Source organism: Manacus candei, unplaced genomic scaffold (genome assembly GCF_025592945.1).
Source record: "Manacus candei isolate 608988 ecotype Guabito, Panama unplaced genomic scaffold, ASM2559294v1 h1tg000005l, whole genome shotgun sequence".
NCBI lineage: Eukaryota > Metazoa > Chordata > Aves > Passeriformes > Pipridae > Manacus > Manacus candei.
In genome coordinates this window covers 21,293,520-21,309,550 of record NW_026138053.1, presented here as the reverse complement: position 1 = coordinate 21,309,550, position 16,031 = coordinate 21,293,520, and the positions used below count along the sequence as shown (strand labels likewise).

The window sequence follows — 16,031 nt, the reverse complement described above, 5'->3', positions numbered from 1 at the left end:
TGACTTTCCACAGAGGCTCTGCTCGTGGTGTAGAGAGCTGACTGTATCATACCATGTGCTCTGCCAGTGCAGCAAGGGTTGCTGCCTGGGGTGGCTGCAGGCAGGTCCTCTGGCCTGCAGTGCTTGTTTGGGGCATTTCTGGAGGAAGCTGAGAGTTGCACTTTCCTCTTGTATTCCTGCCGACAGTGGCAAGCCTTGAGCAGGTAGGAACAGGTGGGTGTGCTGGTGGGCTGCCGGAGTGCTCGGTGAAGCCAGCCTGGCATGGAGCCCTCCAGCAGCGCTGTGTGCCCTCTGCTTTTCCTGAGAGGGCTCCTTCCACAGCACACTGCTGTGGAGTGTGGCGTCATGATGCCCCCGGGCAGAGCAGCTGTGCTGCCTCCTCCTGTTTGGGAAAAGAAGGAGCTTGGCCAGCTCCTCTCCTGATCCTGTCCCATCACAGCCCCGGTGTGGTTGGTCACTGCCTCCCACTGCCCCCTGGCAGCCTGGAGAGGGATTTTCCCTTGCAGGGTTGCGAATGGGACCCAAACCTCTCTCCCCCAGGGGAAGTCACGGAGTCCTGTGAGTGCTAAGGTGGCTGTTGGGCATCCTAGGCTCAGCCAAGCACTTAGTTTCCCAGGCAGTGTGCCTGGAAGCCAGGGCCACGCGGGGGGTCCCGGCTGGCGCTGTGCCTGCTGGTGGCTCTGCACTGGCTGTCTGGGCTGTGTGTGGCCGAGGCTGTGGCTTCTGGCTCTGCAGACCACCACCTTTGCGTTAGGTCCTGGGACAGAGCAGCGCAGCACTGGCTGCTGCCAAGTTATTTGAGTACTGATTCCAGGTAGCAGGAGGGGAGTGGAGCGGAGCAGAGCTGGCTGGCATTTCTGTGGGTGTGCACATAGGGCAGCCTGTGCTTCTCCCTGCCAGCTGATCTGGGGCAGCACAAGGGGGCACACTACAGAGCCCTGCAGCAGGCACTGCTCTCACCCGTTCCCTGCCTGCCCTCCCTGCCAGCCTGGAGGCAGCTGTGCTCTAACTCTGGGCACCCCTGGCTCAGCTGGCACTGCAGCCCCTCTGGTAGCAGTGGTGAGGGTCACCAGAACTGCTGTGGGCAGTGGATGGCTCACCCTGCCTGACTCAGTTGGTCTGTCTGGAGAGCAGACAGGCTGGAAGTATGGTGAGGAGGTTGTGTTTAGGAGCAAGCCTGCAGCCCTGGAGCTGTGGGGTGTCCTGCAAGACAGGAGAGCTTTTTAGGGAGCTACTGGCCTGCTGCCAGGTGTGATGCTTCCCTCCCACAGTGTGGCAGTGGCATAAAATACAGCCAAAACACTAGTCTGAAAAAAAAAAGTTGCTTTTCAATTTTTTTTTTAATTGTGGTTTTTGCTATTGCACAAAAATTAATGCGAGCCCTTTATTATTATTATTTTCTCCTTGCTGCGTTGCATAGTCAATGGCTGCAGTGCCAAGCTAGTGCCTGGAAATGATGTAAAACCGCCACCTCAGCGTGGAGCTCGGGGAGTTGGAGCGCCGATTCCATGCCGTGTGCCAGGCAGGTCGGCACTCCGGCCGATGTCCTGGCCGTGCGTGCCCGCGCAGGAGTCTGATACCCTTCCCACCAGGGGCCCGGAGAGGGGTAGTCCATGTGGGTCCTTCTGGGACAGTGATGCGGTCTCATGGAGTGTCTCCACTGCCCATATTTTGGGGGTGTCCCCCGTGGACCCACGGTGCAGGAGGAGGGTCCTGGACACACGTGCCATCCTGCAGCCGCGGGGGCGAGTGCCGGAAAGCAAAACGCTGCCTATTGCTTTAAGTTCCCCTGCCGGCCACGCGGATCTTTTTATTTTTTCTCTTGCGCTATGAATGGGTTTTGCTGTAAATTATAGCTTTGCGCACATTCCCTCGGGCCGAGGAAAATAACCTCCGCCGAAAAGCCAGCCCGGATTGCTGACTGGCTCCCCCTCTCCGCTCCCTAATTGAAACCAAATGTGCAAGATGTAGGATTGTGGGATTTCTGGACGGCTCCCAGGAATCCGCAGAATGCAAAAACGCTCCCAGAGGCATCTTGCATCAGCCCGGGGAAGTTCGCTCCTCGCCTGGCTCCCCCGGCCCAGGCGAGGGGCGAGGAGCCCACCCGCCTGCCGCCGCCTCCCCGCTCCGGTGAGTTGCTCTTGGGTACGTGGAGAGGCTGGAGAGGCGTGTGCCCCTCGTAGGTTTGGGATTTTGGTGGGATGTGGGGCGAGCTGTGCTCTGCGGCGGAACCTCGGTAGAGGGGCTGGGGTGTGGGTCTACCTGGTAAGGGGCTGGGGCAGAAACAGGGCGGTGTTTCGCTTTGGGACATAACTTTTGGCCACTTCGCAGCAGTTGTCCCCCCACTGCCAGTGTTTCCCCCCGTGCTTCGTGCCGGGCCAGCATTTCCTGGTGTCCCTCCTCAGCTCCCGCCTATGTGTCTGTTGGCAGAGCCGGCGGCAGCGCTGGCCAGCCAGAGAGGCCCTGCTGTCCCCCAGCCAGGCACCAGGTCACACCAGGGAGGGGACACAGGGCCACTGGTCTGGTACTTTTGAGCGTCGTGCCCCGTCCTGGTGCTGGGAACTCACTTGTGGCTTCCCCAGCCCGCGTTGTGCCGGAGCGATGCTGTGGACCCTGCGCTGTGGCGGGGCAGTGCTGTGCTCCAGACCGCGGAGGAGGGCTGGAAGTTTTCGGCTGGCGGGGAGGGCTTGCTGCAGCAGCATCCACAGCGCCGTGTCCCCAGGCCCCCTGTCCATGGGCTGTGCTCCTGGCAGGTCTCCGTAGGGCAGCTGGCAGCCACGGGGATGTGCCGGTTGCTCCTCGCACCCTGGACGGCTGCGATGCCCCGGGCTGAGCCAGGCAGCCCGTGGCTGGGGAGGCGCTTGCTGCTGAAGAAAGTGGGGCTGCATCCAGCCTGAGAAGGTCTAAAATGTTATTTTTGGAAGGGTGGAGGACTACGGGTCCCGTCATGCTGCGCTGTGCTCCTGCCAAGGCTGTGCCGGTGGCACAGCATGCTGGGGGCTGTAGTGCCCACTGGGGTGGGGATCCTGAACCCCCTTACCCACACACTGCATGTCTTGGGCCAGGGTCACAGACTGCTGCTCCAGGAAGGACATTCCCTACAGCATGGCCCTGGCATGTCCTGCCATCCCAGCAGGAGGGGAGCCCCATCCCCATGCAAGGATGGGGAGTTGCAACGGGAGCCCTGGCAGTCCTGGGAGACCCATGTCCAGGACCTGCTGCTATCCAGCCCCTCTCCATGGTTGATGCTCCTCCAGTGCCAGCATGGGCAGCAGTGCCCACCTGGGAAGCGAGCTGGGGATCTCACCAGCTGGCATGGGTGGAGGGCAAGAGGAACCACAGGTCAGATGGGGTCTGTCTCTTAACAAATGTGGATTTACTTTTTCCCCTGGTAATTCTCTCTGGTTATTTCAGTAGTATAAGAAAGGAGGGAAATAAAAAGGGAAAACAAAAAAAAAAAAGCAGTGGCCAAGGGAAACTCAAAGCCCAGGCGATGCCAGGGAGGAGCTCCAAAAACTCTCTGCACTAAAAATTTCCAGTGATTGAATATTTTCAGCAAACATTTTCTGTCAAAATGTTGCAAAGCCACCCCTTTTGCAGGGCTGGTGGAACAGAAATGATTTCCAGCTGGGTTGCCAGTACTACTGGGCCAGTTTGACCACGTGTCCCTGAGCCCCCAGCCTCAGCACCTGAGCCACTGTCTCCCCAGTGTCCCCCAGCCCCACTCCCCTGAGGAGCGACGAGCACTTCCCAATGGTTATGTGGGGATGATTTCCCTATATTAGACTAAATGTAAATGCATTCCCTGCAGGAGATTACAGCATCTGGTATCCTGATGCTTAAAGAGTTTACTCAGCCTGAAAGAATAGTGGGGAAAAAAATATCCCTGGATATTTTTTGGAATGCAGAAGGAAATTGAGATTTTAATTTTGGGGGAACTGGCCATCATCAAACACAGGAGCCTCCTGTGTACCTCTCGGCAATGCAGCTGAAGTTCCCAGTTGCAGCTGAAATTCCCAGTTGCAGCTGAGTTAGTTGCAACTAGCTAAAATTTACCAGCTGAAAAAAAAGAAACAACATATTGTTCTTTAAAAAAGAAATAAAAAAAAAAAATGAAAAAAAAGGGGAAGAATCACTCCAAGTGCAGGTGTTTATTTGTGCCTACTGCAGAGCTCGTGGTGTTTAGCAGAGTCCCCCAGGAATCCAGCAGTATGCTGTGGGGTGCAGAGAGCCTCTAGTAGGATGCAGGTGGCAGCTTCTGGGGTTTTACACGCCCCTTGGGTGCTGGCATGGTCTCAGCAAACCCCTGTCTTGCTCCTGCTCTGCCAAACCCTGGCTTTGGCAGTTACCAGGGAATCATATCCAGCACCTCCCAGCTGTACTTTGTGGGATAAAGGCATCTGATGTGTGGCAGATGGTTTGGGTTGGGTTTGGGTTTTTCTTGGTGGTGGGGACAAGGTTGTGGGACCCTGTGTGGGGTGGATGCAAGAACACAACCAAACACCCACCTGTGGGATCACTGGTGCTGGGCTGGCCTTGAGGATGTGCCAGCCCAGCCCAGACATTGCTATTGCAGTGGGCTCGGGTGGGATTTATCCCAGCAGCCAGGTCCCACTTGGCCAGGAGCTATGGTCTCTTTAACCCTCAGGTTAGTAAGTTGTTCTCTAAAGTTTAACGTGCATGTAAATTAGATTAAAATAGCCTTGTTTAATAAAAAGAAGACTAATCTGCATCTGGTGCTTCTGTGAAGTGCCCCCTTGGCAAATAAGAGGAGGGGCAGAAGCCCAGGAAGCCTAGTGCAGGGCTGGTGGCATATAGGGGTGTCCCTGGTGCATCTCCTGGTGTGGTGCCAAGCCCCGTGGTGGTTCCCCAGAGGTGTGTGGGTGCACTGGGAACTTCTCAGGCTCTGGGGATTCCTGGCAGCTGGCCAGAGCCAGGCTGATGACTGTGGTGAAAGCACTGACACAAAGGCAGGCACGTCCTGGGGGGATCCCACTGTGCTGTGGGCTGTACCCTCCGAGGAGGAGCCCTGCCAGCACTGGCACTTTTTCTCCCCTTGCTGCAGCCTGAGCCCCGTTGCCAGGACCCCAGTCTCCTCCAGCTCCATCCCATGCTCCCCTCGAGGCAGTGGGTATAAGCTGGCTCCCATGCCCTCTGTCACACCTTTCTCTGTCATGCATGTCCCTGAGATCCACTCTACCACAGGGAGCTGTCACAATAAATACGCTGTAAATCTCGGGCGAGTATCTGCTTTCCTCTCTCCAGAGCCAGCAGGCAGGGAAACCGCCTGTTGAAATGTGCTATTATTGTCTTATATGATGGGGTTGTGCAAATTCTTGCTTTCAAAGCCGTCCAAGGGTGGGCGGCCCATGCGGAGCCTTTCTGCCTGGCGCTGGAGCCGGGTGGCAGGGGCCCCAAGCAGAGCCCAGGGAGGTTCGTGTGGGTCAGAGCAGAGCCCTGGGAGGCTTATGTGGGTCCTGTGGCCACTACATGTGGCCAGCTCCAGGGATTTGGCGTACCATGGCTCCCAGGGATGGTGGTGGAGGGGATGGGACACCGGGACCCCTTTGACCACCATCACATATCTGAGGTCTGGGGCTCTGCGCCTCCTCCGGGCTGAGATGGGACATGGGGGCTCATGCAGGGGAAGTGTTCCCATTCTCAGCTGGCTGCCCCAAGCAGGGATGACATTTCCACATGGCTCAGCTGCCTCAGTGTGATGAGCCCTGTCTCTGTTTCCACAGGACTGCCGACATGCCGGCCACCCCCAGACCAGCTCTGCTGCTGCCACTGCTGCTGCTGCTGCACGTCCCACAGGCTGCAAGAGCCCAGGTCAACCCTGGTAAGTGAGACAGACTGTGGGTGCCATGAGGGGCATTTCCCTGGTCTGTGCTCCTGCCAGGATGTCCAAGTTCGGGCTCATCTCCATCATCTCTGGGAGCAGCATGTGATGGCCCCCCAAGCCTGCACCTGCCTGGGCACACTGCTGTCCTGCATACGGCTTGGCCACCAGCAGTGACCCAGAGAGCTCCCTCTGTGTGCCACGGGCACTGTCCTACCCCCCATCAGTTAGTGGGACACTGGGGAACAGGCAAAAGACTGCAGCTGGAACCCTGGGTTCTGGGTGGGGCTCTTCCCTATTGGGGGCTCGTTGACCCTACTCAGTTTTGAGGCTGCCAGGTGCCAGGGCATTGTTTTCTGCTGCTGTGTTGTGCTTTCTTTGGTGGTTTTGCAGCAAACCAAGGCTGGCTTTAGTGAAGTGGCTTGACTGGGTGCCTGGCTTCTACTTCGAAACCACAACACTGTGCTGGCTGTCAGCGGGAGAAGTGTGTTTAGGTGGCTGTTTCTGCAGGGCTCAGCCCTATCCTGTGTTGCAGGGATGAACACAGCCTAGGCTCCTTCAGCATGCCAGGGTTTCCCAGGGTCATCCCTGTAACAAATCCCTTCAAAGTCTTCTTCTATGGGAAGGGGTCGCTGAGTCTTCCCCAGAGGCTTCATAGTGCTTACTAAGGGAGGCAATCCTGTTTCTCCTGCAGACATCTAGGCCTGGCAGCACTGGTTTTGCCTGGCCAGGATTTTTACTACCTTGGGCAAAGGAGCTGAGCTGGCTCCATGTTCAGCAAGAATTAAATGAGAATTCGGTGGGAGCTGTGCTCTGCAGAGCATCACAAGTGGGAGAGCTGGAGACAAGAGGTGCTCCCACTGTGCCAGTGCTCATGATGAAGATGCACTCATCCCTCTGTCTGATGCAGAGCATGGTCCTGGGGATGGCAGCACGCTGGGATGCACGTTCTTTGCTGGTGCAGCACCAGGAGAACCGGAGGCCGTGGGGGTAGGAGTCGGCTTGGGCACAGCATCCTGCGGGTCCCTGCCTCCCTGGTGCGGGTGTTTGCTCGGGGTGGTGTGTGGAGGGAGTGCGGTGGGCTGGAGCCAGCGGCCAGACAGTAAACACAGCCAAACAAGCCGGCCTTTCAGCAGTGCTCTTGGCAGCCAGGCGTGAAAAAATAACTCCTGGGAAGCAGTGTGGATGTGGTGCTGGGGGGAGCCGGCTGCCACTCGGGGACGCAGCCTGCCTGCCACACCGGGTACTTTTCCACTCGCAGCCAGGGTGGGAGAAGAGCTGGTGATGGGAACTGAGGGGTCAGCACGGAAGGCGAGTGCCTTGTTCCCCAAGGCAGGTAGGGGGAGCAGCAGGGCAGCATGGCACAGTTGCTACAGGTGAGTTTTTTGGATGAGTGGCCTCTGGAGTGAGCTTTCGGGGTTCCCCCAGAACAAGGAGCACGTGGATAGTGGTGCCAGCTCACAGGCTCTCTACCGCAGCCAAGGTGCCTGCCAGCAGGACTGACAGGATCTCCAGGGACAGGGCCTGGTGTGCCTATTAGCCCCTGGAGCACTGCCTCCCCTTGCTCCTGCTTCGCTTTGAGCTGGGCTGGCATCCACTTCTGGTCAGCAGCTCCATTTGCTCAGGCAGGTGTTGTGTTGGCAGGACCACACCATCCTGCTTTGTTTTCTCTGTAAGCCAGAGGGATGGGGAGTGCTGTGCCGGGGCTGGAGTGCCAGCCGTGTGGTGGATGTGCCCCAGCCCATGCCATTCTCAACACATATCTGGGCTGGGGAAGTGCCTACTCAGTGTCCTGCTGGTCTCGTTACAGCGGTGTGTCGATACCCCTTGGGAATGTCGGGCGGGCACATCCCTGACGAGGACATCTCAGCCTCTAGCCAGTGGTCCGACTCCACAGCTGCCAAGTACGGCCGGTGAGTGTGCGGACCCTCCTGCAACAGCCATGGCAGGGTCTGGGCTGCCACAGAGGGGAGAAGGGGGACATGGGGCTGGCTTTGGCTTCCTGCAAACAGCTCCTCCACTGTGTGTTCACAGGCTGGACTCGGAGGATGGTGATGGAGCCTGGTGCCCCGAGACTGCAGTGGAGCCAAATGACCTGAAGGAGTTTCTGCAGATTGACCTGCACGCCCTGCACTTCATCACGCTGGTGGGCACCCAGGGGCGCCACGCCGAGGGCCATGGCAATGAGTTTGCCCCCATGTATAAGATCAACTACAGTCGAGACGGCACTCGCTGGATCTCTTGGAGGAACCGGCATGGGAAGCAGGTGAGGAGGCGGGTGAGTGCTGCACTGGGTGGTTAGTGAGGAGGCTCCTCCTGCCCATCTCTACCATGCTTCTCTCTCCCCAGGTGCTGGATGGAAACACCAACCCCTATGACATTGTCCTCAAGGACCTGGAGCCGCCCCTCATTGCCCGCTTTGTCCGATTCATCCCCGTCACTGACCACTCCATGAGCGTCTGCCTGCGGGTGGAGCTGTACGGCTGCGTCTGGCTGGGTGGGTGGTGCAGTCTTGTGCTTGTTCCTCTGTCCCCAGAGCCCAGTGAAGGGGCTGGCCATCCCAGTGGGTTCTATCTGTCCCTCTGGGGGCTGGCAGGGCTTTGGTATTGGCAGGGTGTCCACCTACTCACCCTCCCCTCCCTGCAGATGGGCTGGTGTCCTACAACGCACCAGCCGGGCAGCAGCTCATCCTTCCCGGGGGCACCGTCATCTACCTGAACGACTCGGTGTATGATGGGGCGTTCGGGTACAGGTGAGGACTGGGTACCACACCGGGCAGGAGGGGTTGGGGCTGCTTCTTCCCTGCATTGTCAGGCTGATGTGCTGATCTTCAGCAAAGCAAATGCTTGGAGTCTCCCTGAAGTGGGGGACACGGCCAGCTTGGGGAGGATGCACATCACCAGGGGGACAGTATGATGGGGCAAGCACCCCTTGGATTTACGCAAGCTGCACCTCACCTTCAGCACCCCACAGCCTTTTCCAGAGAGAACATCAATAACTAAACCCCTTCCTGAGTGTCCCAAGGGCTGTGAAGAGCTGCTGGGGGAGTGCTGGGTGGTGGCAGGTTTGTGGGGTTGGCAAGAGTCACACTCCCTTCCCCCCTCACATGTGCCAGCATGACAGAGGGCCTGGGCCAGCTGACGGACGGGGTGTCGGGGCTGGACGACTTCACGCAGACCCACGAGTACCATGTCTGGCCGGGCTATGACTACGTGGGCTGGCGCAACGAGAGCACCACTGGTGGCTACGTGGAGATCACCTTCGAGTTTGACCGCATCAGGAACTTCACTGCCATGAAGGTCTGCACACCCCCTGCCCTGTCACCTGCCCCCGTCCCCCTCTGTGGCCGCACTGACAGGCTGACCCGCAGGTCCACTGCAACAACATGTTCGCCAAAGGGGTGAAGATCTTCAAGGAGGTGCAGTGCTACTTCCGCGCCGATGCCAGCGAGTGGGAGCCCAGCACCATCTCCTCGGTGCTGGTTGTGGATGACGTGAACCCCAGCGCCCGCTTCGTCACCGTGCCCCTGCTCCACCGCATGGCCAGTGCCATCAAGTGCCAGTACTACTTTGCTGACACCTGGATGATGTTCAGTGAGATCACCTTCCAGTCAGGTACCCATTGCCATGAGTCCCATGGGGACCAGACCCTACTGGGAAGGGGGGGGTTAAGGAGAGAGTGGGGCTGTGGGGCACCCCAACCCCCCACCCTGATGCTCTCCTCTGCTCCCTTGCCAGATGCAGCCATGTACAACAACTCAGTGCCCCCCGCCGAGGCACCCGTGGTCCCCACCACTTACGGTAAGGCATCGAAAGCGTGTCGCCCTGTGATGGGTGGGGGATGCTCGGGGGGGGCAGGGGGTCTCCCAACATGCCAGTATGACCAGCTCTTGCTGTACCTTTCTCCTGCCAGACCCCACGCTCAAGGTAGATGACAGCAACACGCGCATCCTGATCGGGTGCCTCGTGGCGATCATCTTCATCCTGGTGGCCATCATTGTCATCATCCTGTGGCGGCAGTTCTGGCAGAAGATGCTGGAGAAGGTGGGCAAACACGGGGTGGCTGCAGAGGTGCTCCAGGGCAGCAGACTCATCCTAGGCAGGTTCTTCTGGAAGCTCAGTACAGAGAAAGCAGACTCCATGTAAGGGCTGATGCTCCCCTCTTCTCCTCAGGAAGGTTGTGATTTGCACCCATCTCTCAAGCAAGGGGATTTAGTTGAGCAGGGTGGTCACTTTGGGGCCTACCTGCTTGTCCATCCCTCTGTCCTGAAGCTGATCTGGGCAAGAGGAGCCTGGGGGGGTCTCACCACAGCTGCCACCTAACCAAGGGCAGTCACAGAAGTGATGGAGCAAAACTCTCCTCCATAGAGGCAGAAAAGAGAAGGGGGAAACATGAGGACAAACCCAGGTGGGTGCTGAATCCCTGGGACAGGGCACCAGAGAAGAGGTTTGGGTGCAGCACTGACACCATGGAACACAAGAGACCCCATCCTGCCCATGCTATGGAGAACCCCATCTCTCTGCTCCCTTCCCCCCTCTCACAGGCATCACGGAGGATGCTGGATGACGAAATGACCGTCAGCCTCTCCCTGCCCAGCGAATCCAGCATGTTCAACCACAACCGCTCCTCCTCCTCCAGCGAGCAGGAGTCCAGCTCCACCTACGACCGCATATTCCCCCTGGGACCTGACTACCAGGAGCCCTCCCGCCTGATCCGCAAGCTGCCCGAGTTCACCTCTGGGGAGGAGGACACAGGTGAGAGCCAGGACATCCTGCATGCTCAGAGCCATCTACCACGCACTGAGGCTGCTGCTGCAGCCCCTCTCCCCAGCCCCAGCTTTTGGCCAATCTCCAAACATTTTGGCACTGAGGGGAGAGGTCGACAAAGCTCCTGTGCATCCCATGTGGAGGTCACCAAAAGCCTGTGACCGAGAGCTATCACTGATGTCCGCTACCATCCTTTGGATGCTCTGGTATCTCTTTCTGAGTGATCTGGAGGTTGGGCACTGATCCCTTCTCCTCTGGTGCTCAGGGCTGGATCAGTGTGTTTGTCAGTGACTGGGAAGGAGTCGAGCAGCCTGTGATTCTTGCAGGAACCCAGCTGTGCCGGGGCGGTGCAGGGGGCTCTGGGGAGGACAGGGATGGAGAAGCCAGCAGCTGGAGTGGGAGCAGCCCCCAGGCAGCAGAGGGTGCAGGGCAGGACACCCATGGCAGGGCTGGCCCCGCTGTGTCCCCCCAGGCTGCAGTGGCCCTGTGAAGCCGTCCCAGGCCAGCGTCCCCGAGGGCGTCCCGCACTATGCTGAGGCCGACATCGTGAACCTGCAGGGCGTGACGGGCAGCAACACCTACTCAGTGCCAGCCCTCACCATGGACCTGCTCTCCGGCAAGGATGTGGCCGTCGAGGAGTTCCCCAGGAAGCTCCTGACCTTCAAGGAGAAGCTGGGGGAAGGCCAGTTTGGGGAGGTGAGTGGGGACTGGACCTGCTCTGAGCAGGGCTCAGGCAAAGCTCTTCCCAGCTCCCAGGGGCTGAGGGACACTGTTAATCAGCAGAGGTAATGGCTGCCTCTTGCTCCCCCAGGTTCATCTCTGTGAGGTGGAGGGGATGGAGAAGTTCACAGGGAAGGACTTTGCCCTGGAGGGCTTGGATGGCAGCTCTGACCGCCCCGTGCTGGTGGCTGTGAAGATGCTGCGAGCAGACGCCAATAAGAATGCCAGGTACAGGGCTGGGTGGTGCACACACCCGGCATTGCCCCCCACGTAGAGCTGCACCAGGAGAGCTGGGAAAGCATCCCTGCCTTCAGCAGCCAAGCACTCAGTGCAGCTGCAAGGACCCCACGTCTGAGCTCTCTGGGGATTCTGGGCTGTCAAGTGTCAGGATTCTTGATCCTAACCAGCCCCCCAGTGCCTGTTTACCTGCCAAGGCTCCCCTGCAGCCATGTGTGGATCAGCCCTGAGCTCCTCCTCATGGCCTCCAGTCCCAGGGGAGTCCCAGTCCCACGAGGTTTGGGTGGGTGGGTGGCACGCTTGGCCAGTCTGTGCACACCTCTGTGCCCCTCTGGGTCTGTCTATCCGATCCGTGTGGTTTCTGTTCCGGAAAGGAATGATTTTCTGAAGGAAATCAAGATCATGTCGCGGCTGAAGGACCCAAACATCATCCGGTTGCTGGCAGTGTGCATCACGGATGACCCGCTGTGCATGATCACTGAGTACATGGAGAATGGAGACCTCAACCAGTTCCTGTCCCGCCAGCAGGCAGGCGGCCCCCCCGCCGGCCACGCGCCCACCGTCAGGTAGTGCTGCCGGGACGGGCAGGGCTGGGCAGGGCTGCTTGCTCCCAGCACCCTGCCTGGCTGGGGGACACCCTGCTCAGGGCTGTGAGCCCCCTGACTGCCATCCTTCCCAGCGCCTCAGCCCTCCCTTGTCCTCCCGGCAGTGACCTGCGTTTCATGGCCACCCAAATAGCCTCCGGCATGAGGTACCTCTCCTCCCTCAACTTCGTGCACCGAGACCTGGCCACGCGCAACTGCCTGGTGGGGAAGCAGTACACCATCAAGATTGCCGACTTTGGCATGAGCAGGAATCTCTACAGCGGGGACTACTACCGCATCCAGGGGCGGGCGGTGCTCCCCATCCGCTGGATGTCCTGGGAGAGCATCCTGCTGGTACACAGGGGCTGGGTTCCTCTGACAGACACTGACACGCCTCTGGGGATTCCCACTGTCTTGTTTCCTTGGGCTGGGGGGTGCAGAAGGGATGGGGAGATCTCTGCTCCCTGCAGTCCAGATTTGGGGTGAAGCATGTGAAAAGCAAGAGTGGTAGCAGCTTTTCACGGTGGGCTGGGGAGACTAGGGTCTCAGGGTAGGACATCCTTTAAGCAGGGTGTCTGACATTTTCTCCTGGCCATGGTCAGACCTGGAAGACGGAGCAGGGTTGCTTTTTGCCTTTGAAGGGAGCTGGGTCCTAGGCAAGCCCCAGCCCTCAGAGCAGTCACTGCCAGCCAAACCTGGAGCTCACCAGGCTCTGGCCCCAGGCAGAAAGCAGGTCTGTGGGACCACACACCCCTCTAGGCCCACATCTGGAAACTGAAGCAACCAGAAAGAGGTTTTGAACTCTGACCTAGGGCTTATGGAGCAGGATGGGGTAGTGCCCATGCCTGACCCCTACTCTGCTCCCTCTGGCCAGGGCAAGTTCACAACGGCCAGTGATGTGTGGGCGTTTGGTGTGACACTGTGGGAGACCTTCACACTCTGCCGGGAACAGCCCTATTCCCAGATGTCTGACGAGCAGGTCATTGAAAACACCGGCGAGTTTTTCCGGGACCAGGGCCGGCAGGTAGGGATGGGACGGGACAGGACGGGACAGGATGGGACAGGATGGGATGGGATGGGATGGGATGGGATGGGACAGGCAGTACTGTGCCTGGAACATCAGAGACCTGGAGAGAGACTTCAAGGTGACAAGATAGGGAGCTTGGGGCAGTTATGGGATGGGAACTCCTCTGGAAAGGAGCCCTGGTAAAGGGCCTGGCATGGCAAGCTCTGAACTTTACACAGTCCAAGCCACGACTTGCTTGCTGACTCTGCTTCAGCACTCAGCCAGGCTGGGAGGCAGAAGCAGGTGCCCCCAGGCCTCTCACTGTGCCTTCGGGAGGTCCCCTCGCTCCTGGGCACGCAGTGGCACAGCCCCCCACCCTGGGGCATGGAAAGATGGGGCTCCCCGAGAAATGGGGCTCTCCAGGCGCAGTTTGCATGTTCGTTTCTGTGGCAGTAACTCTCTCTCTTTACCATCTCTGCCGTTTGTTTTGCAGACCTACCTTCCCCAGCCTGCACTGTGCCCTGACAGAGTCTATAAGCTAATGCTCAGCTGCTGGAGACGGGACACCAAGGATCGTCCCTCCTTCCAGGACATCCATCGCCTTCTCCAGGAGTCAGCCAGCGAAGAATGATCCTTGGCTTCTCCCAAGCCAGGTCCCCATCCCTCCCCGCCCCCAGAGGAGCCCCATATGCAAACTGAAGCCACTTCACTTGGACTCAGCAATAAACCCCGGGCAGCTGGTCTTGTTCTCATTGTACAGTGAAGCCTCAGAGGAGAACCCCAAGGACAGCAAAGAGAGCCACGACGTGGGACGACTCAGACCTCCCGCTTGCTTGCAGACCTGGGCCCGGGAGCAGCGCGGGCTGGGATGAGGGTTATTTATTGACGCAGCATGTCCTTGGTGACAAGGACCAGGACAGAGCGGCTTCTCTTCCCCGACTGGAGGGGAGGAAGGGCAGCTGGACTTTCTCTGTGAGGAAGCTCTCAGCCCGCACAGAGGGTAGGTGCCTGGGGAAGGGATGTGTGCGGATATGTGCCTGCTGGAGCAGGGACCGACCAGCAGCCACTACCTGTTTGAGGAGGAGCTGGGAGCTGCCACCAGCTCTCAGTGGGCTGTGCAATTACAGGGTGAAAAGAAACACTCTCTGGACATTTGGGACTTTGGACATGGCTCATGGAGAGGCCAGAAGCGCCGTCACTGCTGGCCACCAGACCCCAGTTGCACAGGGAGAAGCCTGAACCACTCCCAGCACCTCACCCTGCTGCTGGAGCAGGCAGCATGCTCAGCCGTGGCTGTTCTGTGTCAGCCAGGAAGGAGCTGGCATCACCGAGGGGACATCCCCTCACGGACCACAGCCACTCCAGAGCAGCTCAATTGCCCATGAAATGCATTTTGGATACCCTATGGGGTGATGCGTGGCAACTGGCAGCAGGATGTCAGCACCTTTCACTTCCATGGGGAAATCTCCAGGTCCTCCTCTCCCAGGGTTAACCCACATCTTCACCTGTCAGGAGAGGAAGGCACATAGCAGAGCTTCGTTGGCTGCTGCCCAATGCCCATGCCTGCTACAGCCCGTGGGCATGGAGCAAGGCGCTCCAGCTCTCCCTGGCTCTCAGCCTGGGATCACAGTTCAGCTGACGTACCTGGCTGGACTCTGCCACCCTGAGCCTCCCACAGCAGCGTGGCACCAATCCATCCTCCCAGATCCAGCAGCATCACGAGCAAACTGGGCAGGTGCCAAAGCCATGTGCCTCCAGGAGCCCTGGCAGGTTACTGGCTACGCCCCAAAATTGGACCCTCCTGCAGCTGGACAGGAGGAACTTTGTACTTGGAGGGCACATGGACCCCTCCATACTTTTGTATGCATTAGTTCAGCACCATCAGTCACGCGTGGCACAGTTCCCAGTATTCCATTGCTAAGGCATGTATATATTCAGTAGATGCACCTATATGTAGGGGCAAACCCGCTGAAGAGACATTTGGTGTGTGAATCTGGTTGCATGGTTTGCTTGTGGCACCTCCGAGGGCAGCTCAGCTCACCTCCTCCATGGGCACCCCCAGGGCTGGGGGCCTTTGGGGCTGCACTCTGGGATGTGGGGTGGGAAGAGCCTGGGGAGCGCACACAGGTAACAGCCTAAGGGATGGAGGAAGGATGCTCAAGAGACTGGCTGGCTGAGCCACACCAGTTGTCCATCCCCTCGGGTGGCAGGGAGGGTGCTCTGAGGCTCAGCATCCATGTCAGGACACTCCACCAGCAGAGATTGAGGCAGGACAGTGGGTCTGGGAGAGGGGAGGGCAGGGATGGTGGGCTGTGCTCTGAAGAGGGACTGGCTGATCTCCCCACGTGTGCTCCTGCTGGCTGTGGCAGAGGAGGTCTCATCCTTGCTGAGTGTGTCGAAGACGAGGACAGGCTTTGTTCATGCCATGGCTTTGGTATCCCTCTGCCTGTCCCCTCGGATGCCCTCTCCTGCTCAGGGTGCGTTGTGGCCCATCCCAGCCCTGCCTCAGCAAGCGGGGAGCTGGGAGCACTGGCCAGGCAGGGGCACATCTGCAGGTCCCACCGCTCGGGCTCGATGCCTGGGCACCCTGCACGGCCCTGGGTCAGAGAGCACGTTGGGGTGTCTGGGGGGCTGGTGTGTCCATCCCCTGCTCCAACTAGGACATCGCCAGGAGCAGCGCTGCACCTGATGTCTTCCGGGAGGGACCTGCGTGCCCAGACCTCGCTCCCTGCCACAGCAACACCGGCGAAAACAGGGACCCGGGGGCGTTTCTGCTGGGCTGCAGAACGTCCCTCGGTGGCATAGGACGGCATGGCAGAGCACGGCGTCCCCGCGGCAGCTGCGGGGCACGAGGGGGCTCCCCTTGGCCGGGAAGG

The 16,031-nt window shown here is 59.1% G+C and overlaps 1 protein-coding gene across 2 annotated transcripts; it reads left to right on the top strand.

The window, feature by feature from the left end:
* The first annotated feature begins 1,630 nt into the window (after window positions 1-1,630).
* DDR2 (discoidin domain receptor tyrosine kinase 2) lies at window positions 1,631-15,118 on the top strand. 2 transcript variants are annotated; one of them, XM_051798898.1, is made up of 17 exons: window positions 1,631-2,130; window positions 5,745-5,842; window positions 7,653-7,755; window positions 7,877-8,108; window positions 8,192-8,339; window positions 8,489-8,594; window positions 8,958-9,141; window positions 9,213-9,456; window positions 9,580-9,642; window positions 9,755-9,885; window positions 10,386-10,596; window positions 11,081-11,304; window positions 11,420-11,556; window positions 11,940-12,131; window positions 12,275-12,503; window positions 13,024-13,173; window positions 13,649-15,118. In XM_051798898.1, the coding sequence occupies exons 2-17, from the start codon at window positions 5,755-5,757 to the stop codon at window positions 13,784-13,786; spliced, it is 2,580 nt and encodes an 859-aa protein (XP_051654858.1). In that variant the 5' UTR covers window positions 1,631-2,130; window positions 5,745-5,754; the 3' UTR covers window positions 13,787-15,118. The 2 variants fall into 2 exon arrangements, with proteins under 2 accessions (XP_051654858.1, XP_051654848.1); XM_051798888.1 differs by lacking the exon at window positions 1,631-2,130 and having other exon boundaries at window positions 5,689-5,842.
* Window positions 15,119-16,031: the final 913 nt, after the last annotated feature.